The 22,496-nt window shown below is 47.7% G+C and overlaps 8 protein-coding genes across 9 annotated transcripts; 3 read left to right on the top strand and 5 right to left on the bottom strand.

The window, feature by feature from the left end:
- Window positions 1-663: 663 nt before the first annotated feature.
- E1B28_013663 (uncharacterized protein) lies at window positions 664-2,992 on the top strand. Of its 2 annotated transcripts, XM_043158833.1 has the most exons (3): window positions 664-834; window positions 902-1,270; window positions 1,333-2,992. In XM_043158833.1, the coding sequence occupies exon 3, from the start codon at window positions 1,435-1,437 to the stop codon at window positions 2,560-2,562; it is 1,128 nt and encodes a 375-aa protein (XP_043004188.1). In that variant the 5' UTR covers window positions 664-834; window positions 902-1,270; window positions 1,333-1,434; the 3' UTR covers window positions 2,563-2,992. The 2 variants fall into 2 exon arrangements, with proteins under 2 accessions (XP_043004188.1, XP_043004187.1); XM_043158832.1 differs by having other exon boundaries at window positions 902-2,992.
- Window positions 2,993-4,035: 1,043 nt separating this feature from the next.
- On the bottom strand, window positions 4,036-6,928 carry E1B28_013662 (uncharacterized protein). The gene is made up of 15 exons (XM_043158831.1): window positions 6,437-6,928; window positions 6,316-6,380; window positions 6,133-6,265; window positions 6,042-6,077; window positions 5,840-5,992; window positions 5,709-5,785; window positions 5,568-5,643; window positions 5,410-5,521; window positions 5,222-5,348; window positions 5,146-5,159; window positions 4,921-5,087; window positions 4,768-4,872; window positions 4,607-4,714; window positions 4,402-4,545; window positions 4,036-4,343 (listed from the first exon to the last, which is right to left on the bottom strand). Exons 1-15 carry the CDS (start codon window positions 6,706-6,708, stop codon window positions 4,253-4,255), a joined length of 1,680 nt encoding a protein of 559 aa, XP_043004186.1. The 5' UTR covers window positions 6,709-6,928; the 3' UTR covers window positions 4,036-4,252.
- A 3,093-nt stretch (window positions 6,929-10,021) lies between these two features.
- E1B28_013661 (uncharacterized protein) lies at window positions 10,022-11,375 on the bottom strand. The gene is made up of 5 exons (XM_043158830.1): window positions 11,135-11,375; window positions 11,069-11,079; window positions 10,864-11,009; window positions 10,606-10,803; window positions 10,022-10,528 (listed from the first exon to the last, which is right to left on the bottom strand). The coding sequence occupies exons 1-5, from the start codon at window positions 11,297-11,299 to the stop codon at window positions 10,368-10,370; spliced, it is 681 nt and encodes a 226-aa protein (XP_043004185.1). The 5' UTR covers window positions 11,300-11,375; the 3' UTR covers window positions 10,022-10,367.
- A 419-nt stretch (window positions 11,376-11,794) lies between these two features.
- Window positions 11,795-14,066, bottom strand: E1B28_013660 (uncharacterized protein; the record flags this gene model as incomplete). Its single annotated transcript, XM_043158829.1, has 13 exons — window positions 11,795-12,057; window positions 12,122-12,214; window positions 12,266-12,375; window positions 12,440-12,537; window positions 12,603-12,798; window positions 12,854-12,890; window positions 12,961-12,965; window positions 13,024-13,040; window positions 13,102-13,269; window positions 13,360-13,479; window positions 13,538-13,632; window positions 13,698-13,930; window positions 13,990-14,066. The coding sequence occupies 13 exons, from the start codon at window positions 14,064-14,066 to the stop codon at window positions 11,795-11,797; spliced, it is 1,512 nt and encodes a 503-aa protein (XP_043004184.1).
- A 144-nt stretch (window positions 14,067-14,210) lies between these two features.
- Window positions 14,211-16,393, bottom strand: E1B28_013659 (uncharacterized protein; the record flags this gene model as incomplete). Its single annotated transcript, XM_043158828.1, has 6 exons — window positions 14,211-14,356; window positions 14,409-14,557; window positions 14,626-14,907; window positions 14,961-15,924; window positions 15,987-16,164; window positions 16,217-16,393. 6 exons carry the CDS (start codon window positions 16,391-16,393, stop codon window positions 14,211-14,213), a joined length of 1,896 nt encoding a protein of 631 aa, XP_043004183.1.
- A 485-nt stretch (window positions 16,394-16,878) lies between these two features.
- Window positions 16,879-17,725, top strand: E1B28_013658 (uncharacterized protein; the record flags this gene model as incomplete). Its single annotated transcript, XM_043158827.1, has 4 exons — window positions 16,879-16,913; window positions 16,971-17,460; window positions 17,520-17,626; window positions 17,683-17,725. 4 exons carry the CDS (start codon window positions 16,879-16,881, stop codon window positions 17,723-17,725), a joined length of 675 nt encoding a protein of 224 aa, XP_043004182.1.
- Window positions 17,726-18,975: 1,250 nt separating this feature from the next.
- E1B28_013657 (uncharacterized protein) lies at window positions 18,976-20,443 on the top strand (the record flags this gene model as incomplete). Its single annotated transcript, XM_043158826.1, has 8 exons — window positions 18,976-19,112; window positions 19,169-19,307; window positions 19,362-19,495; window positions 19,555-19,784; window positions 19,842-19,948; window positions 20,010-20,027; window positions 20,076-20,319; window positions 20,376-20,443. The coding sequence occupies 8 exons, from the start codon at window positions 18,976-18,978 to the stop codon at window positions 20,441-20,443; spliced, it is 1,077 nt and encodes a 358-aa protein (XP_043004181.1).
- Window positions 20,444-20,829: 386 nt separating this feature from the next.
- On the bottom strand, window positions 20,830-22,442 carry E1B28_013656 (uncharacterized protein; the record flags this gene model as incomplete). Its single annotated transcript, XM_043158825.1, has 2 exons — window positions 22,172-22,442; window positions 20,830-22,115 (listed from the first exon to the last, which is right to left on the bottom strand). Exons 1-2 carry the CDS (start codon window positions 22,311-22,313, stop codon window positions 20,830-20,832), a joined length of 1,428 nt encoding a protein of 475 aa, XP_043004180.1. The 5' UTR covers window positions 22,314-22,442.
- Window positions 22,443-22,496: the final 54 nt, after the last annotated feature.

Genomic DNA, 22,496 nt, shown 5'->3' with positions numbered 1-22,496 from the left:
CTCTAGTAAAACGCGAGGGCAGGATAACGATGATAGGCCCGTTCGTTTTCTCGGTTTTAAGCCGATGTCACTGCAGTCAAGATAAATGTCCTCGTCGAGATGCGGGAGAAAACTAAAGAGCGAATCGTTATGAGTACATTCTGGAGAACATGAGGCCAACTCACTGTGTTCCCGTTTCGTAGATCAGAATTAGAGCTCGTTTCGAAGTTGACTTATTTGAAAGCTAATTCCAAGCGCTTCTCAAACTCTTCTAACAACTCTGTCCATGAGTTTCATCCGAGCAGAGTCTTTCAACACGTCGAAGCAGGATAATACATTTCTGAGAACGCGAACGTTCCTACAGGTCGAGAATGCCAGGGAGCTGAATCTAGTTCCTGTTGAACATTTTAAGTTTCCAGAACATACTTGAAAAAAGCCGCATTGGTTGGACACACCGAGGGGTCTTCTATCTAGGAAAAAACCATCTTCAGTCTACTTCTTCACCGTCGTCTTGCTCTTGTCTGGACGTCGGTGACCGTGGCGTTCTTGTCGTCTCGGTACTATAGTAGCCTGCCAGTGCCAGGTGCTGCACTTTCCGTCCCGCACGTGATGCCGATATTTTGATTTCTCAGGCCATGGACACTACTCTGGTTGATCTTGGACTACGTGGTTAGATGTCTTCTTCGAACACTCTTTCTCCGAGCCACCTCTGTCGACCATGGATACGCAAGGCGAAAGCTTGCTTTACAAGTGCGTTCAGAGACGGTAGAGCATAACTTGGCAACACAAACTTCGGGACAGCAACCGCTTTGTCACTTGCTTCTGTTTCAAATTGTCTTCAATCCGCTGAATCAAGTGCGCCCCTTTTTTTCTTTGAGTGTCTCCCCGTTCTCATTATCTCTTTCGTATTTCCCCCCTTTAGTGTTGTGACCACCCAGTGGTATACTCTAACTCGCATCGAGACGTCAACCCCGCTATCTTCATCAGCATGTTCAATTACTCTGTTAGTAACCAACCCACCAATGCTCCGCACATTCCGTCCGAAGTCGAGGCCAAAAATTACCTTCACGGCCTCTATTCCAAGCCTCGCTTTATCGCTCGCTCAAGCACCGACATATGGATGAAGCCCACGGGTCTCGAAGCGTATCTCGAACGAAAAGAGCTGACCCTCTCGGTCCGCACTGCCTCAGTGAGGTTTGGGAGGACACTGTCGCTCCTGCCATGGTTGATTACCTGCTCAGGAAGGAGGTGCAGTTCACGATTCTGAACCCCCTCCGTATCGGCGTAGCCGGCAAGCCTTCCCCTCCCGCCTTCATCATGATAGGCATCAACCCTGACACACTCTCTTCCAAGACTGGTATCGAGGTGGCCGTCGATTGCCGATCTATCCTTCTCCAAAACCAGATTGAAGATGTTCACATCTTGGTTTGCGAATCCAAGTACCAGCGTGCTGCAATGTACAAGCCTGCCATCCGCACCGATCCCGCCGCCATTCTCCGCGAGCCCTTCTCAACTACTGTTGGAATCCCAATATGTAACGCCAAGACGTCCAACTTCGAGGGCACTGGAGGCCTCTTCTTCATCGACTCTACCAACCCCGGCATCCTCTACCTCCTCACAGCGAGGCACGTCCTCTTCCACCCCGACAAGGAGGAGAACAAACTCTACAAATTCCATGAGGGCAGTGGTGCGGCCAGAAGGAAGGTCATGTTGATGGGTGATGCCGCCTTTAAGGCTCGATGCGACTCTTTAGAGTCCATTATCCGTCTCAGCAGGATGAAGATCGAACAAATCAACAGGGAATTGGAGGCTACTGAGAAATTGGAGGACGAGGATGATGTTATCGCGGAGCGGGAGGAGGCGGAGAAGGTCATCACAGCCTTCAAGGAGCTGCTCGCCACAGTTACAATGGACTGGGAGGACAAAGAGAAACGCGTCATCGGCCACGTTACTTTGTCGCCACCACTCACTTTCAATCACGGTGCGGATGGATTCACAGATGATTGGGCAGTGATTGAAATACACCCTTCCATGATATCAAAATTCAACTTTATCGGCAATGCCATCGACCTTGGCTATGTTGGGTATGACGAGCTCATGGTCTGGATGTACCCCCACCCTGCCAACCCAAGTTCATTCAATTACCCCCATGACCGTCTCCTACGATTTTTCGGAACTGTCTCTGACCAGGAGATGTTCAAGCTGGACCCGAAGACCAAGGACAAGGACACCGACCCGGTCACTATGGTTTTGAAGAACGGTGCCACTTCCAACCTCACCGTCGGCCGGTTGAACACAATCCGTGCCTTCACTCGTGAATACTCCAAAAACAAGCCCGGTGAGATGTCGAAGGAGGTGGGCGTGTTGCCTCGCAACTCCAGATCCGGCCCGTTCTCAAAACCTGGTGACTCTGGCTCTGTGGTCGTCGACGGCAAGGGCAGGGTTTGCGGAATACTCACTGGCAGAGACGGAGTCACTGAGGACTCTGACTGTATCTTCGTCACCTCGATCAACTTCATCATCAAGCGCCTGGCTGACTTTGGTATCAAGGCCAACATTTTCCCCTTGCCTGCCGATCTCTAAACGCTAGCTGCCCCTTTCCAGATCCCTTACTCCACTCGTCGCTTGTGTACGCCTTCCTTTTATCTATTCTTCTTCTTCTCGTCCCCTCTTTTGCATTCTTCCACGATGTCATTCTTTACTTCCTTACTCACGTTGTTCACGGACCCGTCGATAGTCAACGTAGATTAGGTACCGAACAACCCCCTTCCTACAGTGTTCGTGGCTTCTCACCATGATATCCATCTCTTACTGGTACGTGTGTTTTCTTCTTCACGACGGAGTCATCAAAGATGTATGTTTCCTATCGGCTGCGTTGGGCAATAAGCCGTGACGAATAATAACTTTTATTGACCTCCATTGCACTGTCGAGAGAGGAAGAGAGAAGATGACAGTATGAGAGTGGGCCAATTTGCACGCACTGGACTTCACAACATGACATGTAAAGTGACGGTACCGACGGTGCCAACGATTCCTCGGAAACGCGGACGCAAAACGCCGCTACGTCGTTTTTTTGGCCACAACGATCGCACCGTTATAAGGCAATGAGGTAGAGGCAAACTGACTCTCCGTCGTCGCCGGCACGACAACTATGTAGGCGGACAGAGCGATGAACATAGAAAGCTAGTGATTTGAGAGATTCGACTTTCTCGGCTGTACGATTCGAACACTGGGCCTGTAACCGTATTAAACATGTAGCGGAATCTGTAGAGCATATCAAACTCACCTCCCAACTGCTTTTATTAACGGAGAATGTCTGAAGGTTAGCCACGCTTTCAACGATTTCACTTGACTCCGGGAGAGAAAAGATGGTCCTCATTGTACCGGCGGAGGTTGAAGACGGACACCACAAGGAACAAGGAACAACTATGAGTCTTCTTCAACGAGCGATTGGAGCTCGATTTCTAACTCTCGCCCGCTCCAGCTGCTAGGACGCCCCCTTGCAAAATGAACCTTTTAGACTGTGGCGGTCGTTAAGTTTGGCGACCCTGGAATTTTGTGGCAGCTTCCGCTTCCAGGCACCGTAGCTGAGTTGCCACCGACAGGCAGCAAACCGCAGGGGCTCAACTGCGTAAGGCCCTTCTATCCTCGGAATGCGTTGGCAAAATGTGCCTTTTGAGGAGGGCGTGCCAGTTCTCTTCCTTCCACCAGAGGTGACTTTTGGCCAGACGTTGGCCTGCGGAGGGGAGTAAATCATTTGGTTCGATATCTGAGCACTGATTGTTGAAGCGACTCTTCACCTCGAAAATGTTAACTGTGCCTGTGCGACATGCGGTAGACATTTGAATCAACGGGAACAAACGTTCCTATGTAACAAAACGCCTAGAATTCATTTGATGATTCTGATACTGCTAGAACCTCATGTACCCGAGGCATGTCGAGACGGGTCTGTGACATATCAGACAGGGTATGTCAGCAGTCCATGGTGTCAATGGGGAAAGCTGGACCGAATCCTTCATAGAAAGAAAACACTCAGCTCCTCAACAAAGACGAAAAGGCGCATATCCGTCCTTCCCTGCGATGTTTTCGGTATTGTACCTCTTGAAGACGAGCATCGCCTTACGGAAATTTATGGAACCACAAGAAAACTATGGATACAAGGTTAAAGAAATATAAGAAGCGACCATTCAAGATAAGACGTAAATCGTAAATCACTGAATGATGGAAGGGGAATAGATTTATGTGTGAATAGTTGTGTGCTGAAAGTCCCCCGTTAATCATTCACCTGAGATACGCAGCTCTCGATAATCCGCTCTATGCTCCCGGAACGAGGTATGATAGTGCATGTGAAGGGTTTAGGGTGTCTGCAAATAGACCGGTATCAGAACAGATCACAAGAACATGAGGGAAGCGATAGAAGACCTAACAAATCCGCTTTTAAAAGCGACCTCCGGAACAACATCTCTTCCTTGATCATCGATCGATTTAGATATATCCATGGTCGCTACCACAGTTGCGAGAGAAAGCCACAGCCCAGTGTCAGCAAAATGACGGCCGGGACATCTTCTGTTGTGTAATCCTCAAGTCAGAAAAATACATATCGACGGCTTACTATGGGCGAACCAACCTGCGACCAAAACCGAAAACGACTTCAAAGGGATCGACGAGATCATTCTGTTCCAAGTACCGTTCAGGATAGAAGAGATCGGGGTGTGGACAACTCTTCAAAATGGAACTGTTTACGGACGTTTGAGATCCAACACCTCAGCCAGGATCTGGACGACTTACTATATGTTTGCAAGCACCGTGGTGCCTTTCTGAATGTGATACCCACGATACACATCGTCTTCCATTACACGATGAGGCAGCCCCAAGGGAACAGGTGGATTCCACCTGTGCATCGTAAGAAGCTGTTACGGAAATGAAGAAAATGAGGGGAACCTGAGAACTTCCTTCAGAACGCATTCGAAATAAGGAAGTGAGGGTCGGTCCTCAGTCGAAGGGAGCGAGTCCCGTCCGATCAATCCCTCCATCTCCTCTTGGGCTTTCTTAAAAACACGGGGGTGTAAAACCATCGCAAGTATAAACGTAGTTGATACGCTGATAGTCTAGGAATGATGCGTCAGTTTTACGCCTGGTCATATCAAAGAAGCCAAAAGTCTTCACCGTGTCCTCAGCGGCTGCAGGAACCGCAGTTCGTTAATACATTTCTCTTCGTTCAATGTGGGTATATAGTTGTCACCTGAGAACATGGTTCCTGCGACGCCTTTGATGTCTTCCTCGTCTTCGAATGAAAGTGACATTGCGGGCGAGTGCCTATACCGTTCCAAAAGTCTTGAGGTGAGGCAAGGCGACGCTTTGCCGGATTCCTGTTTCGGTAATAAAAGCTACATGAGTTGCAAAAATGAATCCTAAAGCTCCGCATCGTACCATCTCCCTCTTCACCATCTCATAAGGAACGTTCATCATCCTGTCCACGGCCTCTTTTACTACTGCGGCATTGCGTTTAAAGCCGGCTAAGGGCGCCCATGTAGGGATATGTCTATCAATGGTGTTAGAAGGCTATGTAGTCACTGCGGAGAAACTACCTCATGAACGGAAAGAAATCCACAAGCGTCGCGGCCGGGGTACCCGACTGGACCGTTAATGTTCCCGCTCGTTCGGCTGTTTAACGAAGAGAATCCTCCTTTCAACTCACTATCAGGGACTAATCTGTGCTTGAAACAAACCTAACTGGATATACAAGTCGTCCACTGAAGTTACCTCCGCGCCGTAAGTAACTTTCAATATCGTGGCTGCCGCGAATCTAATCAATATGAGAGATGAGTCAATGGGAATACAACAAATCGATGCGAGTGACCTCCGAAGATGTCGAGAGAAGTGTTCAGGGGTGGTCATAAGACCCTTAATTAATGTGAGAGTCTCCTTTTCTTGTATGGGCTTGAGAAACTGTGCCGCTTGCTGGTTGAAGGTCTGGTGGATAAATCGTCTATGTTTCCGAAACCGTGGGCCACTGTTGCTCGATGAGGTATGGGTGAACATGTATTAGAAGAAATGCTCACTATGGAACATGGGTGGAGGCATTTTGCCATCCCATTCTATTTTGGGACGGCTCGGTTAATATGGAATACAAAAAGAACAATTGTTACTCACAGTTCAGAGAACAACACAAAACGCGGACGGTCCGAATATATAGCGCCCCTCTTCTCTAGGAGGTCCTGCGCAGCTTCAAAGGTATTCAGCAGCACTGTCGGTTGATGAAAAATCCGAAAAAAGACAACGTCTCCTGCGTGTCGCTGAACATCATGTATAACATCCAAGTTGTCATTGACTTACCGTATACTGCGAACCAGTTCCTAAAAACGTGTTCTGGACTGTTGGAGGGTATTTGGAGCAAGTTGCTTCGAAAACAAAAATAGGTGAGCAATCAAGAAGCTTGTTGTATGAGGCATCATACCCAATCAAGGGAAGAGACGTTGGCCCTGGAGGACGCTGCGAGTGATTGAAGAGCCAGCGTCGATGGATCAGAATTCCGAGCGACAGGAGGATGACGACACAAGGAAGGGCTGCCTGGAGAGTGAGAAAAGTTGTCGAGAGGGCCATATCCTCTACAGAGGTGCGGTGAGGGACCGGGAAGAAAACATCTTTATATAAGAGGAAACTTGGGTGGCTGTTCATCGATCGGAGTATCTCGAATGGGGTGGACATAAATGAGGTTAGAATACACATATAACCATCAAAAAAGCAGCAATGAATATGACAGCTCCTAATCAGGAGACCCGAGTCCTAAAATCCTTGTCCACGTATTGTCATTCACACTACCCCCACTCGACCGCTGTCAGAGCCATTAGGTCCAGCCAGGTGGCAAACGGGAAATACCGCCGTGTCGAGTTGTGGCTTTGTTCGCCGTTCGCCTTGTGTATAAATCGAGCCGAAGACATGATTTGGCAAGGCTGACCCGACTTTCCATAGTCATTTATTGGACTACCCCGCGTGCCCTAGCTTTGTTCGATGATAAGTAATCGGCCACACAAAAAATTATCCATGGTATTCGGCTTCTTCTGTTTACATAAATAAGTTAGTGGGCGGCATTTGACAACTAACAGAATAACTTCACTCTCCAGGGGGAAACCCTTCCGATGGACACCCTGGATTCTATCGCATCACCGTTGGATATCAGGCAGGAGGGCATGCATACAACATATGCATCACCAAGCACGGCTCATTTGATAGGACCCATTACTCTCAGCCAATATCCTTGAAAACGGTCGTGAAAGATGGCTCACCAAAGGTGGATAATGATCATGGAGAAGAATTAATAACCTGAAGCTAATCGACCATTTCCAACGTCACTGAGTATAGTAAACTCATACGAACAAACGTTGTATGGCGAATTGATGGAAGTATCTCACACCTATCAAAGTCGAATTTCATGGTCGGGTCCTTCGGCATCCTACGGGGAGAAGGATTTAAATTACTAATAACAATGGGTGAACATTATGATAAAGAAAACGTCGGTAAAAGTTCCAAGTCTGATTGCGGGTGCAAATTATGTACTCACAATTTCGAGGACGCGACTCTGAGAGCGTATGGGCGGTCTTGCAGGTCCCCACGGGCACTAAAGTAGACGAACGGATATATTAACGACAGGAAGAGCCAGCAGGAATGATAGCAGAGCGGACGTAGTGATAAGTTTGGAACACCGTGATGTGAGTGAAGAACAGTATTCATATAGAGCATTACTTTGGACTGAGATGTCACAGCCTTAATACAAGGCAAATACTCATCAATCATTTGGCTTTTCTTGAAGCCTGAAAATGCCTTCGAAGTGATCCCCAGAAACCGAAAAATTCTCTGCGGCGTCATTTCCTGTCTCTATGCTCAGGGCGATGAAATCCTGTCGCGAATATCGGCGGGTGAACTTCATCAATCTGGGCAGAATTTCGGGTCGTGGATCAAAAAATTAAAAGCAGACGACTTACCCAAGACAGCACAGTAATCAATGATAACTTGACGCTGGGGTTCAAGGACTTCTTGTGGCCATGGGAGTAGCTGAGAAACCTGCTTGGACCTGTTTGGTTTTTGTGACGCGGTCACATGGCTTCGCTTTCTCCTTACACCTTCACTGGACGCCATCTCTCTCCTCTTGTGCGCTGCACAAGATATAGAGCCTTTCTAACGCTTGGAGCCAGGAGGGGTTAATGTTATACAACGACGGCTGGTTTCCCTATCCCGAACTTCGACTTCTTCGCCAAATATTCTTATCTGATATATTTGGGCCGATACTTAGGTCTCTACCGTGGTTCGCTAGATGTCAACGATGTGCTGATGTGCACTATTTCTAGTTCAGATAATATCTTCGTGTTTGTGCCTTCGAATTCACAGGTTAACCTCGAGTCGGGCCGCACCCCAGTGATTCGAACGACAACTGCCTCGGAAGCGCATTCATGAGAAGGTCAGGACGAGTGCGGCTGCTTCCTGTCGCTTCAGAAGAGCGGCTAGTCTATTGAAGCCTTGATTTTCTTCTTTTTTCGGGTCCGGACCAGACTGGTACCTCCTTCATTTACTGTATTGCGTTGATGTCGCGGCTCACATACGCCCAATGCTGTCGAACTCGAATATTTGAATCCCCATTAACAAAGCGTACGTATACTCTCACAATTCATCGGAGGAAGGAGGTTGTTTTACCGTTGACATCAGTTCATTGAGTTGACTCCAGGCTCCCACCAATCCTTACAGCTTGATCCTCATTCGTAATCAAGGTTCGGGACAGCATGATCCCCGAGTGACATGACCCCGCGTGTGCCGATAGGGAAAGCGGTTTAGAATGTACATAGATTCTATCGAATTGGGCAGTACAAGACCATCAGACTGTGACATCCGCTCTTCCACGACCCGATCGGCTATCATCATATGAATGGAGGGCTCCTGGCGACCTTAACCTCCCATCATAGCTATAACCAGCCCAACTCCGGTGCCGCTCTGCCTCATTTATTCTATCCCGGCTCACCGCTGTTCTTCCCTCTGTCAAGCTTGAGAAGATGAAGCGATTGCCCTTCACTGGCATCCCTACATCCAGATTCTCACCAACTCACGTCCTTCAAACCGCTGCCAGTGAAATTATTACGGAGCGATTCTCATGAACCCGTAACCAAATTCCGCGAAATACTAGATAGGACGCGTGACGATCATATCATCCAAGTTGATGGCGTCCCGCTCCACGAAGTCCTTTGAACGACCTCATTTATATTTCTTACCCCCTTACTATGTACTGGAAATGAGGAACTCGATACTGATCCCCGCAGAATTGTTCACGACCTATTGCAATTTCCTGCTCCAGAAATGACCGCTCGCGTCCGACCACCTGTCGGCAGTCGCTCGACACCCCCCCTGTCCGCCGTCCTTCAGCTCCCGGAACAAATTCCTCTTTCAAACTTGTACAGTATTGACCCCTCCTTTCCCCCCACTTTGTTTTTATCTGTTCCGACTCGGAAAGGAAGGCTTACAGCTTACGGCTCCTAGCGTCCTGTCATCCCCTTCACTGCCCCGGCAAACTCCCTTTTTCAAATTGTGCTCTCTTGCCCTTAACAAAAATTGACAACTCCCTGGGCCAAAAACCCAGACATCCTACCTTGTATAGTCAAAAGAACCTGAATGCGACTGTTCTGACTCCGAAATGAAGACTCACAACTTACAGTTCGCAATCCTTTACATACATACTTGCCTTTTCTGCTCTTGACGCCACTGCCACTTCCATCCAAAGTCTATTAGGCTCTTGTCAACAGTCCTATCTCCCCACTCGACTGTACAAGTTCTACGCCTGTCTGGAATAATTAATCGAAAAATGAAAGGCTGCCGACGCGACAGCTGCGTATATGTACTGCGTCCTTCGGCCCAATACGCCGAAGATGCCGCCAACCTGAGTAAAGCTGGTGCCTTTACGTTGTACGGTTCATCATGATTGGGAAAAGATAACTGGACACTCAGCCTTCTCCAACTTTCATGCAATCTCGGAACGACTCATCGAACGAACCTCAGACAGGTACAATTCAGCGTAGTCACGATTACAAAATGTATGCTGTCAAACACGCGTGTTATATCCGAAATCACGAAGTATGGGCTGGTACCATTACTTGAGTGTACATCAAACAAAGACCACTGAGAGCGCGGCAAAAAAGAACAAGGAAAGTCACGATCTTCCCAGGGTATACATGATAAATGAACGAATCGAGGGGGAAAACAGATCAAAGAGAATAAAGAAAGAAGTCGAGTCCAAGTCCAAATATATCATCACCAAACCTCGTGCCTACTCAACACCACTTTCTCATCCTACTCTCCACAGAAGCTTGGACAATGACGCGGGTACGCCATCATCATCAATCGACCATCTAATTCCTGCGGAATCTCTGCCAGAATGGTCTCTTTTTGGTTGAAGACATGGGATAGGCAGGGGAAGAAGCGCCTGCCATACGGTCTCTGCGCCGACCGAAACAAACCGTGCACCCAGCCAACAGGAGAAGAATCAAGGAAACGAAAGTGAGCCAGAATCCTAGAGAATATAGAATATGACGAAATTTCGTAATTGAATTAGTGATAAGAGAGACGAGTGATCAGATGGATCCGCACCCGGTGCTGTTTTAGTATTCGCTCGAACGTCATTGACATTTCCGGCTTCATGTTTCAAGAAAGCATAAAGGGCGATGTCCACCGCGAAGGCGATTAAGGTAATAAGTGCGGCGAGGAAGGACACGACCGACGAGATGAGAGTAATCGTGACATGAGTTGAAAACGAGAGGAGGAAGGCGATAAAAGTTACGGCGGTTGCTTAAATAATATGAAGCCTCAGAACACGGCGAGATGGAAAAATAGAAGCAAAACACGCACCAACTGGGTGGATCGCGAGGCCGCGAGTCCAGCTACTTCCAATGATAACGCCCGAATCTTTTCTCGTATTCGAAATACTAACAGAGTAGGCGTGTTGTGCCTGAGCACAGATACGGTCATCGCTGCTTGTATAGGTGCACTGAGCCCTGCATGAGAAAAGTGTCAACCTGGAAAAAACGATCACACGCGATTCTCCCATGCTTACCAGACACCAAACTGCATTGAAGTAACAATGTTAGAAGGGAATCGCCTAAACAATGCCTCCACATACCCTAAGTTCATCTACTATCTGTCCATTGACTAGCGCAGTTCCTGGGAAATGGGTTCGAGCGATGTCAAGGGCGGGCAAGAAGGGCAACGATATAGACACGAGGAAGCTAAGCACGGTGGCACAGAGGAGGAAAATAATTCCTGGAATGCAAAAAGCGCGAGCCATTGAATTCGAAGAAAGGGAATAGAAAGGGTAGGCTGGTGGGTGTAAGAAGTAAACTTCGGCTCACAAGAAAATTACGAGTTCAAAAAAAACGTGGTCACTTGTCAACCGTGAATGATGACCTCACAGCTGCCAGTGGCACCGCCACCACGCACCACTTTTTTGATACACGATCAGCTTGAGCATGCCCAGCGCAGCCTGGTCCTCACATACAAGCAAACTCATTGAAAGGAATATTTTTAACGCCCGATTTGAGCCTGCTCAAGTTATGAAAGAGGGCTCCGTGTGGTAAAAAAACAGTATCATGGACAGTTGAACAAGCATCTTGTCAACTATCATGGGAGACAGCATGATTGCACCGCACCGTCGATTGAAGCAATTATAGACATTGACATGCATACATTCAACTTATAATTGAGGTAAGATATTCCAGCCTAAAGCTCAGCGAGAGAAAATTATCAGCGTAGCTGGGTCGGAGTGCTGGTGACCCAACCTCGTTTACAACAAAAGCCCACCCAAGACGACTAGTACGGTGACAACTCCCATCCCACTTGCGGTACTTCTAAAAGCCCCATTACCACTCCCACTACTCCCACCCCCGCTTTTAATCTGCGTCGCGACGAACGGTCCGTTCTGACACTGAAACCCCAGCGTATCTTGTTCGCCAGCTGCGAGCGTAGAGGGATCACAGATCACAGTAGTAGCATTCTCCGGCTTATCGTTCGGGTGGATCTTGACGTCCTGTACTGCGATGTTCAAGGCTTTTGAGGAAAGCAAGGACAGCCGTGAAACGTTGAAATTGAGTTTAATAAAACAAGTTCTCACCGGTGCCAGGATACAAGTCGAATATGATCCCTTGCGTCGCATCACCACCTTGAACATAGTTCCAACAAGGGTTGCTTATACAAGTTCCGTCCGCTGTGTGGATAGATAAGCTTGAAAAAGGAGAATACGGTGCAAGTTACGTACTCCAATTAAGATTCAACCCTCCGGTGAAGTTCTTGAACGTGAAATTCGATATCTTCGTGCTAGTTTGATTGGTATTCTGCGGCCGTGCACCTTTATCTTGGTCATAGTAACTGAGAGAGAGGGAAAAGAACCGGATGAGCAGTAAGCCAGGAGCGAAGTCAATCGAACGTATACTTTTGCGTAATGAATATCCCAGTAGAGACATTGACAAGCGTAATATCTTCCCAAGTGACATTATCCGCCCATCCACGGCCTCCTGTCCAGCTCTTGAACTGCGGTAACGTGTGCGACGTGAGTTCTGTTAATCCTCGGAGCTTAAAACATTAGTTGAACGTACTCTGGCGCCATATACAGCTCCATCCATAGTCCAGTTTTTGAATGTCACATTCTGGACAGTCTGTTCCGATCCCCCGCGACCTAACGATCCGATGGACAATCCATGAGACGAGAATCCGCAGTACCCATTCTGAGCGAGGACATTCCGAGCGCCGTTAATGATAGAGACGCAATCATCGCCGTTGTGGCCATAGTACCTAGTCGGTTGTTTGTCGATCATGTCAAGAACAGCAGAGGATACTAGAAACGCACCCGTCTATTGTGATGTTGTTCCCGGAAACGTTTATTCCTTGGGAACCATATCGTTGAGAACCGTGATGTTGTCCAGAAGGAAGCGAGCAAACAGGAACAGGACATACCATCCCTGTGAAATACATAGATGAGCACCGGTGATAGAAATAAAACCCAAATTTACTACTTACGTGTTGAAAGGGAAGCTCTATTAAAAGAAAAACAGATCACTTTCGTAACCCAGAACACGAAAAGCCTTAACTACGTACCACCGTACTATCTCTGGTTGAATTATCAGGTTTAGCATCCACGAAGTGATTCTCCACACGTATGTTCGTCCCGGGTAAGTTCCATCCCCATGCAACTGGTTTAATAACTTTGAGTCCCCGCAAGAGTCCATTCGTCACGTTGAATGTTGCTAGCTGAGGTCTGAGAGTCTGCCGATTTAGGAGCGTTACCACGATAAAAATGAGACTTGGACGCAGGAATCAAGAGGAAAGGGAAAGGGCGGCGGATGACGAACGTACTCGATTCCCAATATCCCACCACCGTTGTCCAAACCCATTAAACCGACCCCATTCAGGATTATCTGAACCTATGAGAGATACATCCTCGCCAGAGAAGTAGAACCACGGCGTGGCGTATGTCTACACGAGGAAACCGAATTCAGAGTAAAACGGAATGGAAGGCCGGTGGTCAACTAACACTCGGTTGATTCTTCGTGACATTAATTGCCTGTTGTACTTGTGAGATATTATTAGGAAGGTTGAGATTTCCATCCAAATGAATCGTAACGTTCTCTAATAAAAAAAGGACCGATAAGTCGCGGAAGGAAGGAGCGAGGAAGAAAGGAATAAAAACGTACTGAGACCCGTTAAACTGACGGGCGTGTGCGCGCTGTAGTTGGTCTGCTGGAACCGAATGACACTGTTCTCTTTACATGAATCGAAAGCCTGTAAGATATGTTCAGAGTCATCCGCCCCGTTGTTGTTGGCGTCCACAACACACTCGGCTGCATGAACGGCAAATGTACTTAGGAAGAAGACCACTATCGTAGTCAATGCCGCGAGAGTAGACCGGGGAAACGCCATGATGGGTCTTATTTACGCCCTATAATCAAGTCACTTCATTGAACCTTTTATACATGAGCGACCGACCCATCGTCTTGTGACGAATGATACACCTCCTTGGTACCATTTCGCGGACCGCCATGGAAAGACCTCGGACAGTTCATGAACCATAACCGGCCCGACAGCACATCAGGGTCGAAGGAGGACAATGGACATATGACCCTCTGTGAACGATGGCAAAAAAGATTGTGATTGTGCGATCGACCTGCATAATGCAAACATACTGAAGGTTCCCTGACAATGTTTCTCTACTTTTTGCCAGCCCTATCATGAGCCTCTATCCATTTCTTTGGCACCCCTTTGCCAAGAAGATAATCAACGACGGCTTTTCCTTGTTTGCCTTGTACCAGTACTTCCATTCCTGACCCTGCAGGCCGTCCAGGTATTGGGGACACTAAAGCAGTGAACATCAGTGGGTGATGTGCAAGAGAAAGAACGGGTAATACCTGAAGTAGCACCTGCGCAGACTTTCCGTAGATCCTCAGACATCTCGTCAGCATCGATGTGGAACGGTTCAAATCCAGTAATGAGAGTGCATGCTTTTCTACCTTGACGCACTTTCGTTGTCACGTCTATCGGTTTGATTTGCCCTTTCCTATAGCGAAAAAAAAGGAATATCAGCCTCGGTATAATCGCCTCACTGAACAGACAAAAACCACGCACTTGGTAACCATCTCTTTTCCTTCCGCGACAACGCCATACCAGCTCTGCATTTTGTCGACAATTTTAATCATCAACTCATCCCGTCGCATGAATTCAACTTCCTGTTGAGCATTATCCTCCGCCCCTTTTTTACTTTTACCTTGCGACTTTGCAGAGACGCATGATAACAGAGTGGGATCCAGGTTGATATAGGCGCGTTCGTACTTGTTGACAAGATCCTGGGACGTGATATACGCGTCAATGAGTTCTCGGATCTCATGGAGAGAATAAAGATTCGACAAGCTAGATGTGTCTCAGAAAACTAGACGCTTGACACATCCTCAAACCGAACGTACCTTGCACCCATTGCCTCGAACACTCCAACACTCGGCCCATGTGGCTTCCATAACTCCTGAACGTCCAAACCGGTCTTCTCTCTCTCTCTCTCTTTCTCAGCCATCTCTTCCCGTTTAGCCTTCTTCGCAGATTTAGCTTCGACTTCTCCCAAAGTTACGTAAGGCTTGTGCCTTTCTACATCGAGATGTTTTGGGTTGACTGACGTGATGAATAAATCCGACGATCCAGAGTTCTTGGATGGAGCTTTCGTGGTGATCAATCCGGCTTTGTCTGCGCTCTTGAGAAACGCTGTGAGCGATTTGTAGGACGAGGATTTGATGGAGATTTCTCGTGGATCAATGTCTATTTCGCGAGGGTCAACGACTATACCAGACGCTGCGGACGGGAGTAACACGAGTGAAGGAAAGTTGGGACGAGAGGGAAGAATATGGGAAGTGTTGAATACCGTAGACGTTATGGGGAATGAAGAAGGCTGGAGATTCGAAAGGGATGTTGCAAGGGCTTGGAGTAGAGATTTATAGAGGAGAGTAGAGACTTCATCTGGGGTATATGTGTACGTCACGTTTTGGGAGGATTGTACGTTTCCGTGGTCCTTGGGTCCTGATGATCGACGGTCGTTCGTGGAGAGATCCTCGAGGCTTTCGGTAACGCTATTTACTGAAGCAGGTTGATCTTGACTCTCATCAGTATCCTCAGTCGACCCCGCTGTATTCGCTCCAGTCTGTATCGGAACGTCTGCAGGAGGCTCTTCCTTGGAGCCCAATCCCCAAAGGTGATCTTTCCAAGTGTGTAGCACCAACACAGCTTTCCCCTTCTCCTTCCCCCCGTCGACAAGCTGGTCGCTGGAAACAGCCATACGACCAACGGCAAGTGGAGATGATAACGTGGGAATACCATCGCACCTCTCATACTTGCATACTGAGACGAGTTGGCCTTGGCTCAAATTTGATGTGTGATGTACAACTGGCTTTTGGGTGAGGATTCAACCCAGGAAATTCTGAATGAGAACGCAATGTACTATGTACCTCCGGGTATCATCAAGTCAGCACCCCCAACCAAGATCGGAACGACAGCCTTCGGTGTGGAGAGGAATGGTAGTAATTTTGGCGATTTCCACAACGTGTAGACGGTTGGTATCAGATCTTCAGAACCTTTTCCAATCGTGAACCACAGTGGATTACCCTCTGGCGCAAGATACGCCACCTGGAGTATATAAAGTAGGCAGGATGGATATAGAAGTGAGAAAAATACTTACACCAAGTTCGTTTAGATGAGTACTGAACTTGACGGAGAGAATTCCTTCGGGTACCAGGACATCGGAATCCTCATTTTGTATCGAGAAGGAGGAAGATACGCGCTGTTTGAGCTTTTTACGTTCAGAGTTACGAAGAGGAGCAGATGTTTTAAGATTTCCGAGCGGTTTTTTGAACATCGATGGTGGTCAAGAACCAATGCGGATCCGGCCCGGCAACCCGAATCTTTCTTATCCCTCTCCCGCCACCACCCACAGTGTCCCATACGGTTCACGATGCCCAAGGCAACTTCAGATCGGTTTTCTAGAGCTCATCAACCATCTGCAAAAGCTCAAAAAAATAAAGAAGAACCGTCATCATCTGCTCGAAATCCAATTTTCAATACAGAACAGTTTGGTCAACATATATTGAAAAATCCATCAGTTGCTCAAAGGTATATGTTCCTCATTCTCTCTTCTACGTTGAGGTGCTCATATATTGAATAGTATAGTCGAAAAGGTTATTTCTTCGATTACTTGTACAAGACATCAACCAACACCTCGATACCTAGGCAAACCTCAAACCGACGGACAAAGTCCTAGAAGTAGGCCCAGGTACTGGAAACCTTACAGTCCGGATATTAGAACAAGCAAAACATGTTACGGCGGTGGAAATGGACCCTAGAATGGCGGCAGAGTTGACAAAGCGGGTTCAGGGAAAGTCAGTTTCACAGTGGTCTTTTTCTGAATTGTTCCTGACACCGTTCGCACTCTTTAGACCCGAACAACGAAAGCTAGAAATCATAATAGGCGACTTCGTCAAAGCCGATCTCCCTTTTTTCGACGTCTGCATATCCAACACGCCGTACCAAATCTCCTCCCCACTCATCTTCAAACTTCTCTCGCATCGCCCACTTCCCCGAGTATGCATCCTAATGTTCCAACGGGAGTTCGCTTTACGACTTGTTGCCAAGCCTGGAACGGAACTTTGGTCGAGACTTTCCGCGAATGTTCAGTTGTACGCTAAAGTGGATTATCTCATGGCCGTCAGCAAGAACAGTTTCCGTCCGCCGCCAAAAGTTGAAAGTAGTGTCGTGAGGGTTGCGCCCAGAGATCCACCCCCGCCGGTAAGGTTCGAGGAGTTTGACGGTCTTGGAAGAATTATTTTCAGCCGAAGAAACAAAACATTACATGGAGGGTTCATGGCCAAGGGTGTTATTCCAATGCTGGAGAAGAATTATAGAACTTGGTGCTCTGAGACGAATCGGGTAAGATAGTATCGATGCTCCACGTATCCACGTACTCAAATGTTGATTTTCCTGCGCAGATAGTTGAGGACGAACTTGACATGAAAGCCAAAATTGAAAAGGTCCTGGATGAGACAGGAAATACCGAGAACCGTGCAGCAAAAATGGATGTCGACGACCTATTAAAGTGAGTACGTTCGAGGTCTGTGTGGTATAGCTCGACTTACTCACGTCTTCCCCAAGATTACTTTCTGCCTTCCATGATGCTGGGATACATTTTGCTTAATAAAATTACCTTACCGTCCCTGATCGGTTTGCTCTAGATCTGTAGTTCCATTTGTATTGATTTTCCTTATTCTTTTAGTTCTTCACTTCATGGTCGTTGGGATAGTCGCCACCCACTGATGAGAACAGGACCGAGTCGTCTCCCGCCTCGCAAACTCAAAGCAGAGATGCAGAACGTTCATGGTCGAAGCCCGTCGGGAATCCTTACCTTGGCATGGATGGGCGTAATACGGTGGAATATGCATGGCGCGTCAGGTGGTAGCTTCAGAAAAGCATGTCTGTCTCAGCCTGCGACCCATGTCTGCTCTTGGCTACTTACTCGCAAAAGATGCTAGAGAGACATGTCATGTTCTAACCCAGGCAATGCAGACAGCACAGGTGTGTTTAACTTGGATTTGCCTGTCTGTCTTGCCTTCTTTAATCTCCACTTTAAAGGGAACCATAAGAAGAATATTAACATTTTTGACCATTCCAGGAACTAGGTCGATCGGGCAGATTCACATACGAATGCACCGAGAAAGGAATGACTGGTGGACGCGATCGCCAGACTACTCAAGTGGGAGCATTCTATGTCATCGCCGTGTCAGGCTAGACGAGAGTGGGCCCTTTGTTACACGACATGGCCCATGCATTTCAATCCAAAAGGTTCATTTCAAAACAATTCAAAGATCAAGAGGATACCGCTTTCGTTTCGCTTGACTTTTCTTGCAACCATCGCAACAATTCAAACTCCGCCACGGTTCGGGCCTACAGTGACGGTACCTTCCAAATATGGTAGCGGCTCCGAGATCATCGATCATCATGATCAGCACGGCTGACGCGCTGACGCCTCACAAGCTGCATCCGTACTGTTAGAGAATTTTCTACATTACAGTCAGTCCTCGTCGGTCCGTACAGAAGTGTCGGTCCAGCGGCTCTCAGAGGGACTCCCTTTTTGGAAGATATCGTCGTTACTGTACTGCACCGGGGTGCCCGGTCGGGCCGGCGGTGTGGCGGGGTTTGAGTCACATGTTTGAAATTTTAGCTCCTAATAGCCTCGTGGTCAATCAATGGGAGCGTGGACCTGCGTGGACTCGTAACTCTTCTCCTCAACTAATCATATACCAATTGCCCTTATGGCTTTAGATCGCAACATTCAACAAGAGGCCCCACGAGATGTCATTATGAGAAGACCAAAAGAAGTGCGTACTTATAAAGGTTTCCTCTTGATTCAGGATATTCTTAATACAGCTCAACAGGTCGACAAGATTCATGGAGACGATAATCCCTACAAATGCATCGTGCTTCGTTCTACCAAATCTCTTCAAGATAACGTCCCCGGTTTTCGAACTCAGAGAAAATCCTCTTCAAGCACAAGCAGACGAACGCGCAATTGAATGGTTTCGGAGGTACCATTTTGATAGATATTAACTTGAATTCAGACTGACCGATTTTGATTTTTCAGGTTTGGTGCTTGTGACACCGAGACCATGAACCAATTCCTCAGTAAGGGTAGATTCGACATCTTAGCGGGCTTAGGCTTCCCAGATGCCGATCTACAACACCTCGAGACTTGCACAATGTGGCTCATGTGGGGTTTTTGCGTGAGTTCAGAGCCCTTTCCAACGTCGAATATACATGAATTAATATCTGTCCAGCTGGATGATTTCACAGACTCGGACTGGCAACGCGATCCTGACACCGTCCAAGCAGAGCATCAGAATACACATGCGATACTATACGACGCCGATGCACCACAGCCAACCCACCCTTGGGCCGGGATGCTATGGGAGTAGGTCTACCGCTTTCCTATGTCCAACGCCTGGTCGCCGACTCAGACTCCAACACTAGCATATTGCGCCGTATCCGCGCGACGGCCACTGCGAATAACTACAAACGGTATGCAGCTTGTTTTCTATCATTCTGCCAGAGTTTAAGACCCCTAAGTTTCGTTCGTGCGTATCTTGAGTGGTCCCAGGCGGAGGTCAAGCAATCAAAAAACCGCTCCCTCGACTACCTCCCGACTGTTCAGGAATATATTACGTTGAGGCGGTCTACATACGCCGGAAATTACTTTGCCAGTAGGTCCGTCAACGGTCTTCGCCTCGAATCTCTAATCATTTGTTGGAAATAAACAGCGATGATCGAATACGCTGGAAATTTCAAGATCCCTCCGGATGCGATTGAGGATCCCGCTTTGGTATCGATGTCGAACGCGCTCATCGATATTATGGCGTGGACCAATGTAAGGGAGATCCAGGATCTTCTTCTTTCATCACGTACTAAATCATTCGCCCCCCTGAAAGGATCTATGTTCACTTCAGGTGAGGACTCCACACTCAAGTTGAATTCCATCTCACTGCCCCGTTCAGAAAGAATATAATAACGGAGACTATCATAACCTCGTCGTCATCGTGAAACACTACGAAAATTGTACTTTACAACAAGCCGTAGACAAAGTGGTCGGCCTGACCGACCGTCGTGCGAAGGAATACATGGATATGAAAGCCAAACTCCCTTCCTTCGGGGCAGAAGTCGATCGCGAGGTGTCCCAATATTTCAAAGCTTTCGAAAATTATGTCCAGGGAACAATCATGTGGTGTTACCTGTGTCCCCGTAAGTGCGGTCCTCGAAATGCACAGAATTTCCCCTCATTCTCGAGACTCTGGCAGGCTATTTCAGCGGCTTCGAAGCCCCTGTTGAGAGGGATTCTCTAACTATCAAGTTGGACATGCATTGATTTCTGGACAAATTACCGGGTATTTTATGTAATGTCAATAGGAGCTTACACCCTTCCCGATAATGAAAAGTAACATCAAATAGATTTCAAACGAATACCTATAGTAGCGGTTTGGTTATACTTGACATGCCCATCAAACCACACGCCTGTATATCAGAAGTCCTACTCCCTGTGGCGCACCGGGATATACATTTCTTCATGGAAAACGGTAGTTGATCCTCTGTACTTTTTAGTACGCCGCCGAGTTCTTCAGACCTGAGAGCAGACAACCCGGATAGGCAACAGTAGACCGCTATCAGTATTCGTCACATAACGCCCAAGAAAGAACTTCAGAATCGAGGAAACGCCCGTTAAGGACCGCGTCAGGTTCGCTGGGGAGCAAGACATCACGTATCGACTACATTTTCTGTTTGAGTTTCTCGTTCCGAATGGCTTTGCATCGCTGGGCTCCCGGAACCACCAGTCTCAGCATCCCCTTTCCTCTCCAGCCACATCCTCTCCTCTTTCAGCGTCTTCCACCATTCGTATCCATACAGTACGCAAGCGACCGCCGCAGTGAACAGTGCCAATGTCTGCCCATAGGTCCATACATTCTCGCCTGGGAGAACATTGGGACGGTTAAGCTTCACAATCGATTCCGTGGATACAATTGTGTATATAATTGGAGATATGGGAGCCAGGGCTGCGATGAACATGACTATGGGAGCATACGCTGGTCCTAAAACCAGGCTGGTGGTGAACGCGGAGAGAGTTCTTGAGAGAGTCCTGAGATAGTCCCATACCCGGACGAAGGTCGGGGCAACCAGATCGAGAAAGCGTCTCATCAACGGTATTCGAAAGATAGGTCTGATCAAGAGGTTGAAAAAGGGTTGGATGATACAGTAGAATATCGTCGCCAAGACCATGCCTATGATACCCGCCACTGGAAGGACCGCGAAAACGAATATGAACGTAAGAAGGATGATTGACGGAACAAAGACTTGGAAGTAAAGACCGGCGACAGGAAGCACAGATATGGAATAAAAAACCAGAGATGCTACCTTGAGCGCTCGGTTTGTGTAGGCAACAGGTCCAAAGACCCAATAATATATCAGAGGTTGACATGGGTCTGATTGTTCGGAAAGGTAGCCCAGAAACGCGCTCTGTGTGCCCCAAAAGTATAGCCCAAATGCACAAAATAGGGTGGAGTGGACTATACACCAGAAGGAGTCGAGAATGGATGCCCTGGTTACCACGAGCATTCCTTTCCAACCTCGGCGACCAGACATCCTAAAACCACCTCTTCCCATCAAGATCAGCAGACCGGCCCAGTTGTTGATTAGGCTGATGTTTAGAACGATAAGAGCGTGGTATGGTGTAAGGCCGGATGGGGAGGTTCGCATCTCTATGATAGCGCTGATGATGACCGCAAAACCGACCATGAAGATAGAGCGTTCCAAATTCTTGACAACGCCAATGTATAAGCTGCGGTTTCTGAGGAAGTTGGGAAATGGATGTTCTTTTGGTGACTGAGGTCGGTCTACAGCTGGAGGGTTTGTGGTGACAGTGTCCGTTTTCACGTTTTGTGAAGCTTCCTCCTGGTCATCATCTTCACCATAACCAACAGTGTTCATCATGAATGCAGTATTTAGAGCAGCCAGACATGCTTGGATGTATACCGATGCTCTGACACCTATACCTGTATCCATTTAGAAGAAGAAAAAAGCTAACGAGACTAAGCACACGCACCTGCAATGTCAGCATTTCCAGGTATAGAACATATCCGTTCTCCCATCTCTGTACGCCTTGAGTTTGCAAGGTTTTGAGGGTAGAAAACAACACGCAGTAATTCCGGGATTCCCGCCCAATTCCTTTTCCGAATTACGCCCATTCATTGCGTAGCGCCTGGTCCAATTGAAGCCGACGAGTTGATGGCTGACCGGTGACCAGTGAGTGGCTTCAGTTGCTGGTTGGTGGCTGGTTAGATAGATATGGACTCTCAACTCGTAACAATCGCGGCTTCATGAAACTGGACTTGCACGCTGGGTCTAAATCCCTAATATTAATAATATCT

The sequence above is a fragment of the Marasmius oreades genome, chromosome 9 (genome assembly GCF_018924745.1).
Source record: "Marasmius oreades isolate 03SP1 chromosome 9, whole genome shotgun sequence".
Classification (NCBI taxonomy): Eukaryota; Fungi; Basidiomycota; class Agaricomycetes; order Agaricales; family Marasmiaceae; genus Marasmius; species Marasmius oreades.
The sequence above is the reverse complement of the archived record's forward strand: the minus strand, read 5'-3'. Positions and strand labels throughout refer to the sequence as shown.

Bases quoted from the DNA above. Each gene is read 5' to 3' on its own strand.
- E1B28_013662 (XM_043158831.1), bottom strand. From the start codon at position 6,708: ATGTGTATTCTAACCTCATTTATGTCCACCCCATTCGAGATACTCCGA. The intron at 6,266-6,315 runs GTAAGTCAATGA...AGCGACACGCAG, and splicing joins GAACTGGTTCGCAGTATACG to GAGACGTTGTCTTTTTTCGG. The intron at 5,644-5,708 runs GTTTGTTTCAAG...TTCGTTAAACAG, and splicing joins CGACTTGTATATCCAGTTAG to CCGAACGAGCGGGAACATTA.
- E1B28_013661 (XM_043158830.1), bottom strand. From the start codon at position 11,299: ATGGCTCGCGCTTTTTGCATTCCAGGAATTATTTTCCTCCTCTGTGCC. The intron at 10,804-10,863 runs GTGCGTGTTTTG...ATATTATTTAAG, and splicing joins CCTCGCGATCCACCCAGTTG to CAACCGCCGTAACTTTTATC. The intron at 10,529-10,605 runs GTGCGGATCCAT...TATATTCTCTAG, and splicing joins GAATACTAAAACAGCACCGG to GATTCTGGCTCACTTTCGTT.
- E1B28_013663 (XM_043158832.1), top strand. From the start codon at position 1,096: ATGGATGAAGCCCACGGGTCTCGAAGCGTATCTCGAACGAAAAGAGCT.